General features: G+C 36.0%; 3 protein-coding genes across 4 annotated transcripts in view; all 3 read right to left on the bottom strand.

Moving 5' to 3' along the window:
• Numb (NUMB endocytic adaptor protein) overlaps positions 1-7,470 on the bottom strand; it is a 59,635-nt gene extending 52,165 nt beyond the window's left edge. Inside the window, exon 1 of one of the 2 annotated variants that reach the window (XM_071709985.1) lies at positions 6,916-7,470. The gene's annotated coding sequence lies outside the window, so the exon portion shown is untranslated. The remainder of the gene's footprint in view (positions 1-6,915) is intronic. The other variant, XM_071709984.1, reaches the window with a different exon arrangement.
• A 997-nt stretch (positions 7,471-8,467) lies between these two features.
• LOC139774590 (cytoplasmic dynein 2 light intermediate chain 1) lies at positions 8,468-11,138 on the bottom strand. The gene is made up of 7 exons (XM_071709987.1): positions 11,060-11,138; positions 10,599-10,716; positions 10,430-10,531; positions 9,822-10,148; positions 9,331-9,488; positions 8,871-9,114; positions 8,468-8,747 (listed from the first exon to the last, which is right to left on the bottom strand). The coding sequence occupies exons 1-7, from the start codon at positions 11,074-11,076 to the stop codon at positions 8,676-8,678; spliced, it is 1,038 nt and encodes a 345-aa protein (XP_071566088.1). The 5' UTR covers positions 11,077-11,138; the 3' UTR covers positions 8,468-8,675.
• Positions 11,139-11,868: 730 nt separating this feature from the next.
• Scat (VPS54 subunit of GARP complex scat) lies at positions 11,869-18,788 on the bottom strand. The gene is made up of 13 exons (XM_071709981.1): positions 18,284-18,788; positions 17,637-18,015; positions 17,413-17,515; positions 16,822-16,985; positions 16,411-16,610; positions 15,799-15,984; positions 15,526-15,652; positions 15,165-15,419; positions 14,420-14,845; positions 14,036-14,316; positions 13,758-13,975; positions 13,418-13,634; positions 11,869-13,351 (listed from the first exon to the last, which is right to left on the bottom strand). The coding sequence occupies exons 1-13, from the start codon at positions 18,385-18,387 to the stop codon at positions 13,090-13,092; spliced, it is 2,922 nt and encodes a 973-aa protein (XP_071566082.1). The 5' UTR covers positions 18,388-18,788; the 3' UTR covers positions 11,869-13,089.
• Between the last annotated feature and the right edge of the window lie 356 nt (positions 18,789-19,144).

Raw genomic sequence — 19,144 nt, 5'->3', positions numbered from 1 at the left:
GAAATCTATTACGTTTTATTAGTTTCTTTTAAAGTCTTTTAAAGTTTTTAAAGAATTTACTACATCTACAAAAATTTAAATATTAAGTTTAAGCTTTTCGGTACATATAGAAAAGCATAAATAATATAATATTATAATAATTTAAGTAATGTAATATTACAAAATTAATATTACATAAAAATACTATAAAAATTGTACAGAAATGCCAATTACTTAAAAAAAAAAAAAATTTAGGTAATTGGAATCAACTATTTTATCGATCTTCTTTGCAAAGATAATATCATGAACATCTTCTTAAAACAGCAGTACTGAAGTAGTGCAAACGTGACTTGCCAAGATAACGAAACGATAACGGAGTAAATGAATAAGATATAAACGATAAGGTGTTTCTCACCTGTGAAAAAATCAAGTTCAATCACGTAACATAGATATTCTTCCTAAATATGAAAATATTTTTTTCAAAATATATCGCACAGATATGTATATACGAACATTTTTAAACAAGTTCCATTATGAGACGACTATTTCAGCTTCCGGGCAATCATTTGTAGGAACGCCAATTAATGACTCATTACATCTCTCAATCGTAATACCTCAATTATCGCAATTGCTTAATAAATATTAGCTATTAGCGTGAGCAAATAAAATATACGTGACGATGCTGACAGTGACAGTTAAAGTCAATGGTAATTACAATCGAATATATAAAGTCTCTTCGGTCGTCGGCCGGCAATATCCCGACTTAGATTACAGGGAAAAGGGAGTGTCTGAGTAAATGTAAACTTGAGATGCCAAGGAAGGGCTCCAGCCAAGCGTACAGTGATTTCATACGGAACATTGCAAAGTGTTGCTACGCCATCATGCTCTGTTTCATTCAAAGATTTCCTTTCATGGTGTCGAGACACTTTTATTTTGTACGTGCTCTATCGCTGATAAAGTTAACGGCGCCTATCAAGATTAGGCCGGTAATCCGAAACTGGTAAACACAATCGTAGAAAGACGTAAAAATTATAATTAAAAGGTACTCTCTGTGATCAAAATAACTCTATACGAATTCTGTTATCATATAGACCACCTTAATCTTATCACAGACAATGTTTAAGATATTTAACACACATAATTGAAATGTGTAGTTTATTCCACGTTAATTACATGTGAAGTGAATTCTTGCAATTTTATAACACAATATTTGTGAAAAAAAACCGCTATAAGTTTAAAAATAATATTTGTAAGTTAAAAATATTATACTTTTTAACAAAAACTTAATTATTCCTAAAGAAAATTATCAGTACCAATATTGTATAAGAAAATATCGTAGAATTAATATAGAGCTATCAGAGTCTTGTAGAAAAGCTCTCCTTGCAGGTCGTTAAAATAAAAATGCAGCCGCAACTGCGGTGATTTAATCTTGCAATTTAATTCCGATGAAAGCTGCGAACTAACAGCTCCGCTTCTTTGAAAGACCGGCGTGCACCGTTGCGCCCTTCAAGGGCGCGCTTCACGCTCTTCGGCTCTCGCCTAGGACAACGAACCAATTGTTCATGGGGTAACGAACGTTTGCTTCGTTATGGAACATAATTGTACTGATCGCCACGTGCCGGAACGTGCCTCCAACTGCATTGAAAACGCCGACGCGATATTAATTCGTATGCAGAAGCGCTGAATAATCAATATCGCTATAGAAAAATCTGGGGACCTTGCTTTGGCAATTCGTTATACAAAACTACAAGTCAATGATATATAACTTTTAATATAAAAATGCAAATAATAATCTTACGAATTCATTTTATTATTATAATAAATAAAATTTTGGTCACAGTATTAAATTTGCGTAAATATTATGGCACTAGAAAAATTATAAATATTACATTAATTTATAAAAAAATAGACTAATAATAAAGAAAACATTAATAATATTGAAAAATACATTAGTAATATTTTAATTAATACGTCTGGTATTACACCGTGTTGTTATTATTATAATAATATATCAAATTGACAAATTTCTATATATTATTAAAATTTATAATTTTTTAATTTTTTAAATTTTCTTAAAATTCTTTCATTTTTTTTTTAATTATTGTTAACGTTATTAGATTACCATAACTGCCACTGGAAAACATCCAAAAATTTAATCAAAAGAAACGCGTGTGTGCAAACGATAAAATGTCAACCTTGAGCGAAGCAACATCGCGAATAATGCGCCTGTTAACTTGCAAATGCGGCGGCAGATAACGCCTTTCTTTGCTACCATCTTCGGTCAGGTTCGAAGAACCTTTCTTTCGTAAGACACAGGCCACCAATGCCTTTCCCTCGCCGGCTGAACACTCGAGAATTATTACATGCACACCTCTCCTTAGCGTGTGGGAGGACATCTTGCTTAATGACGGCGAGACTTCGTTTCAGACGAAGGCACATTGCACGAACGAACTCTCTATCTCGAGGTGCATGCAAATACATCATTTCCCGGTAGACGCACGTAACAAGCGCATTTAGATCCAACGAAAGTGTGGTAAGTTATATATAAGTTACGTAATAAATGCAGATCTCATTATAACAAATAATTTCAACATTGCGAGTAATGATCAAAAAACCTGAGCCATGTAAACAATTTATATATCTTTTTTATTTCTATCATCATCTATTCTTTGTAGATAACGCTTTCTGAAATATATCTTACTTGCAAGAGTAAAATAAATATTTTTGAATCTCGTATAATGCCAAGCACAAGCTATATTATAAAAATGTCTTTACTCTTTTCTTTATACAGCTGCTCTAAATATTTTGTAATCGGTTAAAAGTAGGATTTGCGGTAGATATGAAAATGCATTATTTTGACATGATTATCGCTGATGCAGTTGCCCCAGAAAGGAGAAAGAGAGAGAGAGAGTAGGTGCAAGAATAGTATGTAATCACGGAATCAATGTTACTAGTACTCTACACGGTGCTATTATCTGTAATGTTGCAAGTCACGGAAATAACATCAGAAAAGCCCAATAATTACTCTTTATCCTAAATTGCTTCGTGAAAGAGCTTGTTGTACTAGCACACTGGCTAAGTCTAATCTGATTTGTTCGTAATGTGGTATATTTTCACAACGGCGCGAAAGCTTTCTTCAATATCTTTTTGTAAAACAAACATCTAAAGAAATTTAAATTGTATTAAAAAAGCTGTTGAGATATTTACCTATGTAATTAGTAATACATATTTATTTCCTAGCTCTATTTTAGTTTTTAGGATATTACAAAATTCAAATTATCTCTTTATCATGTAACAACTTGGTCCTTTATTCTTTTTAATTATGTATTAATCGTTGCGCAAACATATTACTAATGCAATAAAATCGTATTTCTCTTCTTTCAAATTATTTTGTCTTCGTCAGGTCGATTGGGTATAGATATCTAAATATTTCAGAGTACTCTGTTATTCGTTACGTGGAAAAGGTTAATGGTTAAAATCGCTAAAAGCTCTTCGAAAGAGCTGATGTCCAGGAAAATACCGCAATGGCGTGCGACCTAATGGCCTGGTCCCGCCAGGTACGTATCCACATTTTCCCCCTTGTGTTCCCGCTTTACATATGCGATCTCGCATTTTGTTGACTTCGCCGCTCGCGAACACGATTGCACACGTTCATCGTCGCATCGGCGCGCGGTTCTACCTGCGATCGATAGTCTACGAGAGAACCGAAACGATTCACGTCGCAACGATATACATGCGGGCAACGTGACGTCAGGATGAAATAATCTACCTCGCGAAATCAAATTCACCGCGGTATATGAAGGCCAGGGTCCTGGGACTGTCCCCGATAGAAAAACAAGGACATGAAGCCAGGAGCGAGAGGTTCATTTCGATTGGTCTCTCGGGCGACATTGAGATCAATCGTGAAATGTATGTAACGTGATGGAAAAGCAATCAATAGCTTCAAAAGTGATATACTTAAATATAAAATAGCTATAATTATAATAAATATATCCAAACATCTAAAACGACTAAAACCCTAAGCAATGGTTCTGGTATATTAGTTGAATGAAAAAGAATTTGTGGGAAAGAGGTGCAGAGATAAAAACGAGAAATGGTCTGGAATATTTCGACTCGAAAGGTGCAGCTTAGTGAAGCTGATGTCGGAGGAGCGAGGGGGATGCGCTTTCAAACAGGAATTAAAAGTATACCAGGCGACACGCCGAGTCGCCCGCAGCGAGATCAAGGTCGACAAGATCACGAAAAGTTTCGCGACTGAATAAAAATGCGACCTAACAGCTAAATGGCGAGGAGGAAAATTACGAAGAGAAGACTGAGAAGAGATATCCGTTGAAATCACGTCACCGTGAAGATTTGGAATATACCGCAAACGGAGTCTGATATCGGCTAAAGAAAACAAAAGACAGGATCGAGTCTACTGTGAGAGCCGTCGCGCAAGAGATACGATTGCTATTCCATTCGACAATTCCTCCCGAATCTCGTTTCCCTCGAGATCAGTCGATCGAGTTGGAAAGGTTAACCATGAAATATGCGGAAAGTGCGGCATTAAGGATGACCTCGGCCTCTACGAGCTGCACAAAACTGTATACCTTTGTTATATGCTTCGCAATGACGCATGAGAGAGAATACGAGTGGTATAATATTTAGGGATATGGTAATTATACAGTAAATCGTTTTTTTTTTGTTTTTTGTTTTCAAATACATTGATATATGTTTCGCCTCTATTAACAATAAATTGCGAAACAGTAAAGTAAAATTTTTTAATACAGTAAAATATCTGATATATCAGATATTAATTTATTACGTAACTGAGGGGCTTATTCTGTAAATGTTAATGATATCGTTACGTGATTCGCACAGCTTTTCTATGGTACATTATATCTGTGCAAAGCACGATAATGATGTTAATTATCATTTACAGATTAGCCCCCTAAGTGTCTGACTGCATGTAAAACAATATGATCGAAACGCGAACGTATCTAATTTTTACATCCAACTAAATTCTTCTACCGAGACAGACCGTCCGTTAGCGCTAATTTTAGTTAACTTCATTTCATTCCATATATAGAAACCCTATCCGTAAAAGGAGTCGCAAACGATCATCCCAGAATTAGTTAAACCAGTTTATCGGTGCGACATCTGAATGATTTGTAATATTAACGTATACATTTCTAGCGAGTACAATAAACTAACGTTTCATTATGTAAGTTTCTGCCTCGTTTCGATTGAGATACGTACAACTGCCTTATGTAAACTATCATTTTTCAAGTCTCTTGCTTACTCGGTATGTCTCTCTTTAAAGACTACATGGGAATTGTCGGTTCTTTGAACCGATTAAGACAGATTGTTCAAAATAATTAATAAAAATGTTCAACATAAACGCACGGAACATTTGAGTGACAAAGAGCAGAAACTCTTGCGTGATCATAAAGAGGTGCCTGGCTCAGCGTCCAAAATCGTTGCGAGAGCAGACACGTAATATCCGGTCTTAAGCGACCTTAGCACGTTCGTTTAGGCATCCGCTGATGCTCAAGAAACAGTTATCTTTTTATATCGCAAAGAAAGAGAGAGAGAGAGAGAGAGAGAGAGAGAGAACGGGGAGAGGAAAGAACGAAAAAAGATGAAAGAAAAAGAGAGCCAAAATGCACTATCGTGAAACTAGTTAATAAAACAATAATTAATGCGACGACTGAGGCTGCAATTAAAGTGCAACAAAAGACGGTCTTTCTGAAACAATTTTTACTGTACTAGTCAACTAAATGGAAATGAACAAAGAGAGAGTATTCGCATGACCAGACAACCATGCGCATCAAAAAGTCATGTCAAATGGTACCTTTCATACCGATCATTAAACTTATCATTAATTTAGCTTCGTATGAAGAGTGGAAAGAGATCGAAAATTCTTGAATTTATGAAAAGATTCTCTTTTACGCGAACACATTCTCAGTATGTACTCAATCGAGCGATACGATCAATAATAATCGGTGATTAAATATTAAGAACGCGACATGCAACGCTATTCAACACTCGAACGATAATGGCATTGTTCGACAGTGACGTTTACATGTAAACAAACGCAGTAAACTAGATATTTACATTGAGAAATTCAGAAAAAAGGACAAATAAATATAGAAAGTTACGTGAGCTAAAGTTCCATTAGCATTATCAGAGCATTAGCCTGCGGCAATGGAATCGCAAAGAAGATGACGTCGTTAGACAACATTTTCAAAAGGAAGATTACTGCTTCAATTTCCTGATAAAATCACAATCGTAACAAATTTTCCCGTTATCAGCGATTTTCTTTTAAGACGAAACAAGCAGGGTGCATCTTGCAGAATTTTGTCGGCGTATTATTCGGATGCAAAGGTATACAGTCGGCCGAGTACGTAATCTCGGTAAAGGACCTCGCACGCGTGGCCGGAGCGCGCTGCGTAAATGTCACGTGCACGCGTGCGTAGCCGATGTCATCGATCGGCGGGATTCGAACCGTGCACAGCAGCGTGCACGCGCGTGCACGCTGGCCGATTCAAGATTCGCGCTTGCGGAAAAAGAGACGGCGAGATACCTGGCGATCCGCGCGCGGAGGGCGCGTTCGTATAGCAGAATCGATAACGGCGAGGAAGGCGCAAGCGGCGTCGCGGGGAGGCCACGACGACGACGATCGCGACGCACGTCGCAGGTAAATGGGTCGCGTGACGTGAAATCGCGCGACGGCGCGCGCGCGCGCGCGCGCGAGCGCGTTCTCCACACGATTCAGCATTTGGCACCGATTTTCGCGAGAGCGCTGAGAATCATCGCGCGACCGGTTTCTGTCGGTACCTCTCTCGAGCCTCCGGCGCACGATCGCGCTCTCTCTTTCTCTCTTTCTCTCTCTCTCTCTCTTTCACTCTCTTTCACTCTGTCGCTCTCGGAGTTGCTACATGTCTCGCAACTCACCTGATGACTACACCTGTGCGCCGTTCTCCGGAAGCGGCATCCACACAGAGTCCGCGGGCGCGAAAAGCGATCCGGTCCGTGACCCGAGTGACACTCGCGGACTGTCAAACCGTGACAACACTGACAACCGTGTACTCTCGCGGTGCGTGCCGCGCGTTAAACAGTGAGAAACGGGGGGGGGGGGGGATAAGACGGAAGGAGGGCGACGATAAGGGCAGACGGACGAGAGCGGAGAGGAAACGAGAAGGCGATTGCACGGAAGTGAGGAAAATAGAGAGCGGAGGGAAATGAGAAACAGCGCGGGGGGAGGAGGAGGAGGAGGAGGAGGAGGAAAGGGGAAGAAAGAGACGAGATCGAAATCGCGGGCGACACGCGCGCGCGTGCGATTGATCAGCGCGTGTGGTAATAATTAACGCGCGGGACAGCGGTTGGTCACTCCCGCGAGTGATGAGCTTCTCTCCCGCGACAAAACAAGCCGGACTCCTCGTCACGGGTGGCGAGGGGGGAGGGGGCGCGACCAGAGAGCTCGAGGAGAGCACCACGGCACGCGCGGCTCTCTATCGCGGCGGCATTTTCACTGAGGAAACGGCGGCAAAGAAACGAGGAGAGCTCTCCGTGTGGCGAGAGACCCCCCCCCAGCCGGAGCCCCGTTTTCGTAAATCCTCGGGATACCCCCGCGCGTATCGGGAGCGACCGGAGCGGGATATACGCATGCGCCTCCATTCGCGAGACGGGCGCGCACGCGAATGCGGCGCGGCTGCGGCGCCTCTTATCAGCAGCGGCGTCACGTCGGCGCGGGGCGGTGCGGGGGTGCGGAGCGCGCACGTTTTCTCCCTACCACCCCCTCTTGGCCGTCGTGTTGTGCGTGGGAGGGAAGAGAGAGACGGGGGTTTTTGCCGTTTTAGGGACACTACGATGAGAAAGGAGAGCGCGAGCGAGGCAGGAGTGAAATAAATTTCTAGAGTACCCTCTGAGTTGTTTGTAAAATATTATGTTATGGGAGAATTTCTTGAGAATAATGTTCGATCGGAATTAAGAATGAAAGTTAATCTTAGCCGAAAGAGCAATAGAAAGAGGATCTGGGGAGGAAAGAAAGATTTCTGAAACGTGTTATTTAATTTCCTTTCGGAGGAATATTAAGTTAAAATGGAGCATTTCTTCCCACACAGTTTCTCTTCTACGTCCTGTAACCTTCTCTTTTATTCCTGTATAAAAGAGTTTCAAGAATGTGTGTGAAAATTCAACACCTAAAAGAAGTTATTACTTCTCGAGCTACTTCTCTTTTTATAAATGCTTTTAAAACGTCTCTTTGGTAATAAAATAACAAACTTTATTAATCTTATCTTTATATATTTATTATTTCTTTCTTTTTTCTCGTTTAAGGAGAAAAATATTATTAGAAGTCTTTTCTTTCAATTTATCTTGCTCTCGAGAAACAAAGCTAGCGACGACTGTTTATGTTTATTATCTTTATGTTAATTGTAGGAGAAAATAACGCAGAGTTTTTTGATGTATTATAATCTTAAGATAAAATACATTCCATTATCAATAATTAATGCATAAAATAGTTCTTTATTGTTATAATTCTTTATTATTATAACTTATTATTATTCTTTATTATTTATAATGCAATTCTGTATTTAGCTTATTATTATAGCTTAAAGTAGAATACGATATAAATTGCCAGATAAATTATCTATTTTCGTTTACTGCTTTAATATCGCAATGGGTACACATAAAGAAAATATATGATGTGCTTTCTAAAGTGGATCGGGCACAGGAATTTTCGGCATACGGCCTTCCATCATATCATTCAACAGCACACTGATCTCCTGCAAGAAAGTAATCGATTTAGTTTACTTACGTAACGCCTATAATTAACTAATCTTCTAAACAAGCTAACATTTATTAACATGTTAAACAAAGATAATGACCATTGAGCAAACATTATATACCTCTTCCCGCTGCATTCTGAGTCTATCGATAATAGGCTCGTTAAAGTTAGGGTCGTTACTGGGATCCTCCAAAGTGCTTTCATCGTTCCTCGACACTTGCGGTATACGCGAGACGTAGATCTGTTTGATAGTGTCTAAAATTGCCGATGGTCTCGTTTGGGGGAATTGTAAATCGATCCGTCCGAAGGAATCCATGCCCGCCGGCATCATTAACGGTTTCTCATAATCCATACACTTGTCCTCCCTTTACATTTCATTTGGTATAAAAACAGAGTGTCGAAAAATTAATCATAATATATAATTTGTAGGATATAAACGAGCTCTTGATTAACATTAAAATGTATATTAATATACATTTAATATAATTAATATACATAATATATACATAATTTAATATAATTAATATACATATTAATATAAATTGTACGTGTTACGCGCGAAATTTCATCGAAGAACTTACGTAAGTGGAGAACCAAATCCATAATGAGATAATAGATCTTTGAGTCGTCGTATGAGAAATTTATCTTTAGAGGAGTAGTAATAAAGACTTGCACCTAGATTATGAGCTATCGCTCTCAGTATTTTTCCAATGAATTCTTTTTTACTCGAATCAAATTCCTATTACACACAAGATAATACGCAGAAAGAAATATATAATATAACTGAAATGAATTTATTCTTTAAAATATTAAAATTATTATTTATCGAAATATTGTCTTTCAAAGTTTGCTGAGAAACAATGTTAATAACTTATACACTTTTAAAACTTAACTTGTTAAAATATTTTCACTTTTAATAATTTTACTGATTTCACAATAATTAACATCTTGAAATTCAATTCACTGCAGCATTTGTTAATTTTATCTTTACTACAACGCAGAAGAAATATGCATCATCTCTCGCTCTCTTTGCAATATGTATGTATATATGAATTATACATGTATTAAATACCTTAAATTCATCATATCGTCCACCTATGATGCATAACTTCATTAAAAACGGGTCGACCCCACGTTCCAATTCCTTTTTTCTATCTGCTGCCCTTTTATCCCGTAATTTTTCAATTGTGTCAGAATCGTAACTCATTTTCAAACCATTTCGTATTACGGAAAGGGCCTCCTCAAAGGACGACCATAATTCCTCTGGTCGCGATAAATCCAGCATTATTAATGACACGGTGTGATGAGGGGAATGTGTTAATGTGGATCCCGTCATTGCGACAGATACCAAAGAAGAAGCCAAGTGACCCACTTCCCACACGTGCACTATATTTTTTACCTGCAGCAGCATACTATTTAGAAATTTAATTTAAGAATATAGATTGACAAAATATAATAATAATAATAGATTAACGAAAATTTTGATAAATTTAATGAAAATATTAACGTTATAATTATATCACATTTATTATTTACATACTAATTAACTTCACTCTTATATGTAAAATTTAAAACTAATATGTGTTTCTGATTCTTCAGTGTAAAGCAACAAAAATCTATCGTTTATGAATATATTCTCGTAGAAAGATGAATATATATGTTGCTATGTATGTCACTTACTAAACTTTTCACACTTTTCCGGCCAAATGAATAATCCATCGCTATAGTCGGTTTTGGTCTCTCGTCTTTTTCAAGAAATCGATACACCATTGTTGTTTTACCCTAGAAGTGCAATTGAAAATGCAAAGTACGTCACGGTAATGCAGTACCTCCTAATTTCATCACTTACAACTCCCTTGCTGCCAAGGATAATAATGGATCGTTCGTGAGTTTCATTTGGATCAGTCTTTCGTCTGTTCTCTTCTTCTACAGCGAGCCGTAATGCAGTTTCTCGCATAGACTCCTCACTAGAAAGTTAATTCTATCGTAGCTAGCTTTATAATGTTAAAAACATGTGACGTTAGCTACCACGAATAAATATTGTAAATAAAGAAGGTATATAATTACAAAGAGTTACTGAATTTTATATCTGTATTAAATAATTATACGGGATAGAGTTTTTTTTTTTAATCATTTATTTATCAATTGCAATTATTGCAAAATGAGTAATACTAAATACGATGAGAAGTATTTTTATAAATATTACTCATTATGTTGCTTGAGATTATAATTATTTAATAATATATTATAATAATACATATTTTTTTATAAAGCTATAACAAATTTTTAATATCTATATAAATTAATCACCGATTTTCTGCAGACATTGTTTTTAAAACAGGATAAAGAATGATATTGAGGACTGTAGTTCTATTCGCACGATTCCATGTTTCTTCAGGTTATGGATATGTTTTACTTTTCATTACCATGGAAACGAGGGTAAGCGATCGTTTGAGAAGACCACTGACCACTCCCGTTTGACATAAATTTGTAAATTACTATAGATAAATGTATAAGGTCGTAATATGCGTAAGAGCTTTTTCATATATAATGTAGTGCAACAGAGCACAATCTGTTTTCGATATATAGCTGTATAGAGATGAGCGCGTTAAATAATTAGTTCCTATTAATATCCAATTGGATTACAAAATTTGATAGGCATTTTAGGACATTTATTTAAGTAAAATGTAAATAATATTATACTGTTTTTCCAGTTGCAGTGTTATTAATTTTGTATGTTAACGTTTAGAATACATTATGCACGATAGTACAAGATATAATAATTTATATCTACATTAATCACTCTTCTGTGTAACGCTTTAATTATATGCGCGATGATCTAACGGAAAATCATCAGTTTTGGTAAAGAAATCTATCAAGGATGTCTTTGTAATCAGCTCTGAACATTTTCACTCATAGTGTCGATTTCTTTTTGATATAAAAAACGTTTTCAGAGCTTTATAATATGCTAATACGTCTCCGCCGGATCATAACGCATGACGCGCGTTCACAAATTTATTTATAAATTAAATCAATTATTTTTTTTAATGTATCTTTGTTGCATACATTATGTACAACTTGGACTAGATAAAATCAGGAATGGAATGTATCTTACACAATTCGCAATAAGATTCAATGTTTTATAAATTATTACATGCGAGTGCATAGTTTCTAAAATAGTAGTCTAAAATAGTAGAAACATTTTTTTCACAATTAGAAAAACACATTGTCTTCCATATATAATTAACGAACTATCAAGAGTCGCATGTTATTATAAATAACAAAAATATATTAGTGTCATTAAGCATTTTTTTCCTACAGAACTTAGAATGACGAATAGCGCATACATTTTTGTTATAATTTTTCTTAGGCGCGGACCATACATCGCTACTTTTTAGTTAATTATAATGCACAATTGAATTGCATAATAGATATATATATTGTAGATAATTGAAACACTTGTCACATTTTTTAGTTTAATTTTTATGTACACTGTATGCCGTACAATTTGGTTAGATTTGATTACTGATGTGAAATTTTTAGCATGAAAAAATGAATTATAAAGAAACATATAACTTCAAAAATACCGACTGCACACACAATAAATACAATACAATATCATACAAACAACTTATAAATTACCATTGTTTGGTCCTGTTACCGAAATGTCTGCAAAATGTAACGTTAAATTACAAATAGATGCTGTTTCTCTCTGCAATTTTTTGTTTATACTTATTCTGGGAAATAATATTCTCTCAAAATTCTTATGAATATACCTATGATAGTTTGTGTGTGTATATATACGATATTATACATATATATATACACACTCTACAGCAATTTTGTTTGAACACTATGGTCGGTAAAAGTACTTGGGAGGGAGGTAAACATATTATAATAGATTACTTAACTCATCTACGAAACTATAGTCTTAAACATACAATAATACTCATTAAACAAATTAATGTTGTTTGAATCAATACAAAATCAATACGAGCTATGAGATTAGCGTTTGTCAAATTCTTTCTTTGATACTGAATATCCATTTTGTAAAAACAAATTGCTTACTGTTTCTCCTCACATCAAACCAACAAAACTATGCCAGCAAATCTGCTAGTTTATCAACAATTATTTAAAGTAGCTCATAATGTTCAAAATTCAATGCAAGTAATATCTCTTTCACGAAATCCATCAGATAATTGATGAACATTGTTATCATATGTTTCATATTTCGGATATAATGAGTAATACAAAGGAAGACGCACAGATTTTTTTTCTAGTCACCTCTTTCTATAATATTTCATTGCTTCTATAATGCAGTATATCACTCGCTCTGCATGTTATCTAGTCCATATGTCACTCATCCAATTGTCATTTAACTCTTCGCTCGGTAGAACTTTTAATTTTCTTAAGGCTTCAAGATAAAATGTAAGTTCCGACGTAACTACGCCATGTTGCGGACCACCATTGTTCACTATATTCATCTTAACCAGTTGCTCTCTAAGTTTCTCCTTGAATGATGAATTTACGGTACGGTAAAGAGATTGTACTTCGACAGTAGGCAAAATTCCAGAGACGGCTTCGTGCAGCTTCATTAGATAACTGTAAATAAAAATGAGATTTTAAAAGACGGATATTAGAAATCATAATCGGTATCATAACACTTACCTAGAGATATTTCTGAAAGATTTGGATGGCACTGGGGGTCTTGCTGTCCATTTGGATATTTGTGCGCCTAACAAATTGTCTACGATAGTGAGAATTTTTCCTTCAATTTCACGAACATGCGCACGAATATCTCTTTCGACACTATCTAATAAAGCTACTCCTCCACTGATACCAGATGTGCCAATGAGTCCTCGACTTGGATTTTGTTCCGTGAGTGCTAAACATTAAGTACATATATAAAATATTAAGTAAATCTTTACACATTTAACGTTGCATTTGTTGTTAAACTTTATGTATTTTAAAATTATATTTAACGTAAGGATTCGGCATGTTAAATTACCTTGAAAGTGTGCCTTGACAAAAGGCATAAACCACAATATGAGTTTAAGACTTCGCGCTGCCAATACGAGGATCGTACTTGTGATGGTTTTTAAGCCCGCAACTTGCATCGCGCCCGCACCCAGAACTAGTTGACAACATCGAGAATTGTAGTGTCTTAATAATTCGGCTAGTTGTCTCCCAATAGTTCCAGACAAGGCAACTAACTCACTACCAGTCCTAAAAAGAAATCATATATTATGCAAGACTTACGAGCAACGCTTTGTAATCTGGCTTTACCTGCAGTACTCGTGTATCATCTGCATAAGCATCAGAGCAGTTCCAACAACGGCGAATTTTTCATCGCCAACCATGATACAATTTTCCACGCTCTCATTCTTTATGTCATCCGCGCATGTGGATATCTTAAGCGGAAAACACTTTTTTTCATACACATATGTTACTAATGATTGGAACTCTAATGGTACGTCAGCTTGTTTCCATCTTTCGGATTCCAATAGTAATGTCAACTTAGTTTTGCGTTCATTATGAAAGCGTTGTACAAATTTACTTGCTTGTGCCTATAAAAAACATCATAAATTATACACTGACAGAAGAGTCATTCCATCTGTGACAACGGACAAATAAATTTTAAATGATGTAATTTAAACAAACGACAATTACCTTAAATGCCGATCGTAACGCGGTACACTGTTTGCCGCAAAGTTTCTCGCAAGCGTATGTGAATTCTTCGACCATATTGGCTAATTGGCAAACTTGAGCGGCCGTTGCTCTCTCGCTCAACCAAGAGCTCTTATCGTTCCACGTTTGGCATTCTTTGTCTTCTAATTTATTCAGCGAAACATCACCAATTATCTTGTCCTTATCGTTGTGGAATTTGTCCTTTTCATTCGTCCCAGCTGAAAGTAGATTTCCCATTCGCTCGTGGCAATAATCACATACAGAGGTGATCATGTCACTGAGTTTAGTGATCACTCTCGAATGCTCCTCTCGGGTCAGTAATCGGTCAGGTACTGATTCGTCAAACGAGCCGTCGCATAAACGTCCCGCTGATAAGTCCGCGGTGTCTCTCATTACATCATGAACTGCCTAATAAGAGTATTTAATTATTTTATGTATACATCAAATGCTCCATATTGTTACTAATTGTAAGTGTTCCACAAAGACACAATTTAAAAACTAATAGCGATTATTACAATCTCGAAACATTAATAATCGAAATTACAAAAAAAAAGATTTTATATTTGTCGTTAATTTTAAAAACTTTAGTATTAATTTTGATGCTCAATTACCAAGATATTTAATATTAAAAATTAAAAGAATCTGTAGTATAATATAATAATAAATAGTATAAAGCAGATGAGATATAAAAAACATATAGAATGCAGCTTTATTAAATACTATATACCTTAACTCGTAATAGAAGAAATGTGAAAGACTGTATAGTGTTGTGGAGCAAAGTTAATCTTTCCGTCAAGGAGAGACCGCCAACTTCGAGCGCTGCCGCTTGCTGATCGCTACAACAATCACTCGCCGCCAGAGCCTCTATCACCCGTTGCTTCGTTAAGGCTCTTATAGTGGTCACAGCTTCCTCTTTGTACGTGTCCACGAATTGAAAATGTTTCTGACGTAGTAGACCAGAAATGATGGAGACCAGCTTATCCTGTTTGTTGAGGACGTACAAATGATCTCACTGGGAAGAGATATATGGAGGTTCGTTCGCTACAGGCTAAGGATACAATGCGATACGATATTGTCTGCGTACTTACGCCGTCTAAGACGGTATTCTCGTCACCTAACGGTCTATTGAGATCCGCAGTTGCGTATCTTTGAAACTCGGTCGATAGCATCTTGTCCACAAGCTTCTCCATCTCGGTTAGTTGAGAACTTAAATGTCTAAGTAATATAAACATATAATAATTGTAAACGTTTTAATAATCTATTTATCTGTTTGCAATATTTATTAATAAAAATAATAAATAAATAAAAATTACAAGCGAATAATAAATCATGAAAATAGTTTCTTCAGAATTTCTATTTACCTAAAGCTATGTATTCCGTTCAGTTCCTGCAAGAGAATTTCTTGCGTCGTAGAAATAAGATCTAATGCCGCGACATAATCTGGCGTAGACAATAATAATTGTATCATAGGTTGACTCTGATGTACAGTTGCCATGAGTTTCAATTTTTCTTGAACCAATAATCTATTAGACCTAGCACGTTCCAACCTAAACAGAAAGAGCAAATTTCAAGCTTTTTTAAATCTACGTATCGTTATTACATTCGCGCGCCCAATCGAAAAATCCTGAACAAACTCTAAATTGTTATAGGTATTTATGATTAGTTATTGTGTTTTGTACACGCGGGTAAATAAAAGATTTTAAATACTTATCTAAGACAGAATGCTTCATTATAATCTTTTAATAACAATTAGGTAATAAAAATGGTGAATTAGTCATTTTCGTTTCCAATTTAATGCAAATGTGATAGCTTGTATTTTCGGCGCAGATGCAACAACATGTAAGCTAAGATGAATATGATTATCAATTTATGTTCCTATTTCGCTTAACTTTTACGTTTCTAATGTTTCTATAAGAAACACTAGTGTAGTGTACTTTTTAAATAAATGATTTGTATATCATGTACAAACTTACCGTAAAATTTCTAAAGAATCCTTGACTAGATGCTTATCGACTTGATGAATATTTTTCCTAAGTGCTTTTAAAACCGTAATAGTTTGAGTGAGTTGTTCCATAAGCACATCATGAGATGTCATTGCATGGAAAAAGGCTTGAGATTTCGACGCGACTTGCTCCGCTATTCGAACTTCCACAACGTCCAGGTAGTGACTGAGCTGTAGCAACGTATTTTGTATAATTTAACAACCAATATTAAAACCTCGGAACCTTAATTTTACCTACGTTTGCGTTATACAAATTATTTTTATTTATTTTATAATATAAAAAATATTTAGATCGAAAGATACAATGTCAGTAGCAAGATTTGAACTCTCACGTGTCTATTCTTTTTTTGCGCTTTCTTTCGTTTATAATATTTATTCATACCTTCTCTTGCATTTGCTTCACGTGCATAACAATATTGCAATCTTCAGTTAAGAGACCATCTTTCGCAAACGGAAACACAGCATCAAAGTTATCTTTTTGTGAAAGATCTAAGTTTGGAACTAAGAAGATCTTTGGAATGCTAGCTAAATCAAACTGCAGCCGATCTGAAGCAAAAGAAAAGTTACAGTTTTTAGTAGCAAAAAATTATATTGTTTTTGTAAAACAAATTGAAAAAATCAGCTGTAAGTTTACGTAGTTGACACTATATCAATCAAAATTTAATATAAAATTATTTAAAAACAAATTGAACTTGTGTATAAATATGTAATTAATCTGATTTTTTAATTAAATTTAATTAAATTTTAAATTAATAAATATATAATATAAAGATAATTAATTCTTTAATTCTTTAATTATTAAAATATTTGTCCTTAAAAAGTAAAATGTGTTGCACGTGAAATAGAATTTAATTTTGTGCAGAGAGAGAGGGGGGGAGGCAAGCTCTTCTTTTATATTTATTTTAAGATATATTCCTATTACTAAATTGTATTCTTCGGTACCTTTTATAATGTAAATATTAGAAAATCTTACCCAATGATTTCACTTTTTTAAGGTTAGGGAAATTTTGAAGCAATTCATTCGGGGTAGTTGGCCTGTTGGCGTTCAAATTCATACGCGAATGTTTCCGATATCTCTGGAAGAACAAATATAAAATACAGACTATTGCTAGAACAGTAAATGCATTGTAAATTATTAAGAACAATATTTATTATTAAGGAAATGTTATATATTAGATATATTACACGAATAATTACCCTCGCAATTTTTTTCAGATACATTTCAAAATGCTGCATCGTGACCTCAGGAAGATATGGGCTCTTCGGAATGTCTACTTTCTCCACGAATCCATCTCCCCAAGTGCGAGTGAGAAAGTTACTCTGTTTCCCTTTAAACGGATCGTTTAGGACAGCAGGTAGATTTTGCGCGGCGGAATACACGGTCCACGACGAGCCCGCCTCCGATAACTGGCCATTGCTCTTCCGCTGCTGTTGCATAACTGCGTGCTTCGTGGCGTGCGCTATATAATCCTTGTCAGAAACACCTTCCACGGGAAGGCTGGTGCATACCCCATTATAACCGTAGAGGCATACGAAAGATCCACCTTCTCTGGAACAATGTTGATCTCTCAAGTGCCTAAAACAAATTGTAAAATAATACACCACGTCATATATTTATAATTTATAATAAACTATACTTATTAAGACAGCATGCCTCTTCTAAAGCGCTTTACTAATATCGTTTTTCTAAAGCATTTAACATCATTATTGAGAGCATATAAATGCTTGTGTCACTTGAGGATATATCTCCAAAGCGATAGATTATTAAAAAAGTGCTGTCTTGAGATGAATCGTTGAATAAAACGAGGTATCGTGACTGATCGACGTTAAGCAGATGGACCCACCTAACGAAGTCTGGAACTTGCTTGAACGTCTGATTAGTGCAATGTTCGCATAATAAAACTGTGGGCACCGTCTCGGACCCTCTCGCGGCTTTCGCCATTGCCATTCGAGCCCTGTGTGCCACCTCAGCTCACCATCGCGGCATCGTTTCGCAGCACTATTTCGCCGTCCGGAGTCCGGGGTCCTCCGACTTTGAACGCGCACGACCACTTGAGCGATTACACACGCCACACGTCCCCGCTTTTTACAAAAAAACACGTTTTACGATACACACGTTGGCCAACTCAGAAACGAGACAGCCGGCGTGGCGAAGGTTACTAACTACCGTTTCGCATATGATGATTTCCATTGCTAAATGAAAGATTTATTTATAAACAATACATGTCCAGAGTGTGTCAGTGCGTCATCTGTTCCAATGCGGCGCGCACAGTTGATGAATCATAATTCACGTTTCGCATTATGAGTGACTTTTCTAATTAACCTATAAGCACGCGTCAGCAACGATAGTGCGATCACGCGCAGACTGAAATCATATATGACATAGATAGTATATATAGATATTCTTCTTATTCAATTGGTTAGCTCCCGATCCCCTAGTAGCTAGTGGGCTCGATTCTTGAATTTCATTCGCAAGAGAAACGTGCGCAATTTCTGTTCTTATAGAAACGTTGTAAGTTGATTGGTTAAAAGCCATGTGATAGCCAATCGACTTGTAACTTTTCTGTAAGAGCAGAATTTGCGAGTTTTTATTTTTTTTCTCTCTGATATCAGCATGATTTCCGAGCAAAATTTTTTAGACAGTTTTATAAAAAATAGAGTACTGTTACTTATTCAATTAAAACAAACAACTATATGTTGTACGA

This window comes from Temnothorax nylanderi, unplaced genomic scaffold (genome assembly GCF_030848795.1).
Source record: "Temnothorax nylanderi isolate EJ_2023f unplaced genomic scaffold, tnyl_v1.0 TNYL_tig0083_pilon, whole genome shotgun sequence".
Classification (NCBI taxonomy): domain Eukaryota; kingdom Metazoa; phylum Arthropoda; class Insecta; order Hymenoptera; family Formicidae; genus Temnothorax; species Temnothorax nylanderi.
Note: the sequence above shows the minus strand (reverse complement) of the source record. Positions and strands in the feature narration are given on the sequence as shown.

Bases quoted from the DNA above. Each gene is read 5' to 3' on its own strand.
- LOC139774590 (XM_071709987.1), bottom strand. The intron at 10,149-10,429 runs GTAAGTGACATA...ATGCTGCTGCAG, and splicing joins GGAAAAGTGTGAAAAGTTTA to GTAAAAAATATAGTGCACGT. The intron at 8,748-8,870 runs GTATATAATGTT...ACTTTCTTGCAG, and splicing joins TCAGAATGCAGCGGGAAGAG to GAGATCAGTGTGCTGTTGAA.
- Scat (XM_071709981.1), bottom strand. From the start codon at position 18,387: ATGGCAATGGCGAAAGCCGCGAGAGGGTCCGAGACGGTGCCCACAGTT. The intron at 18,016-18,283 runs GTGGGTCCATCT...AATTTGTTTTAG, and splicing joins CAAGTTCCAGACTTCGTTAG to GCACTTGAGAGATCAACATT. The intron at 17,516-17,636 runs GTAATTATTCGT...TTGTTCTTCCAG, and splicing joins ATCTGAAAAAAATTGCGAGG to AGATATCGGAAACATTCGCG.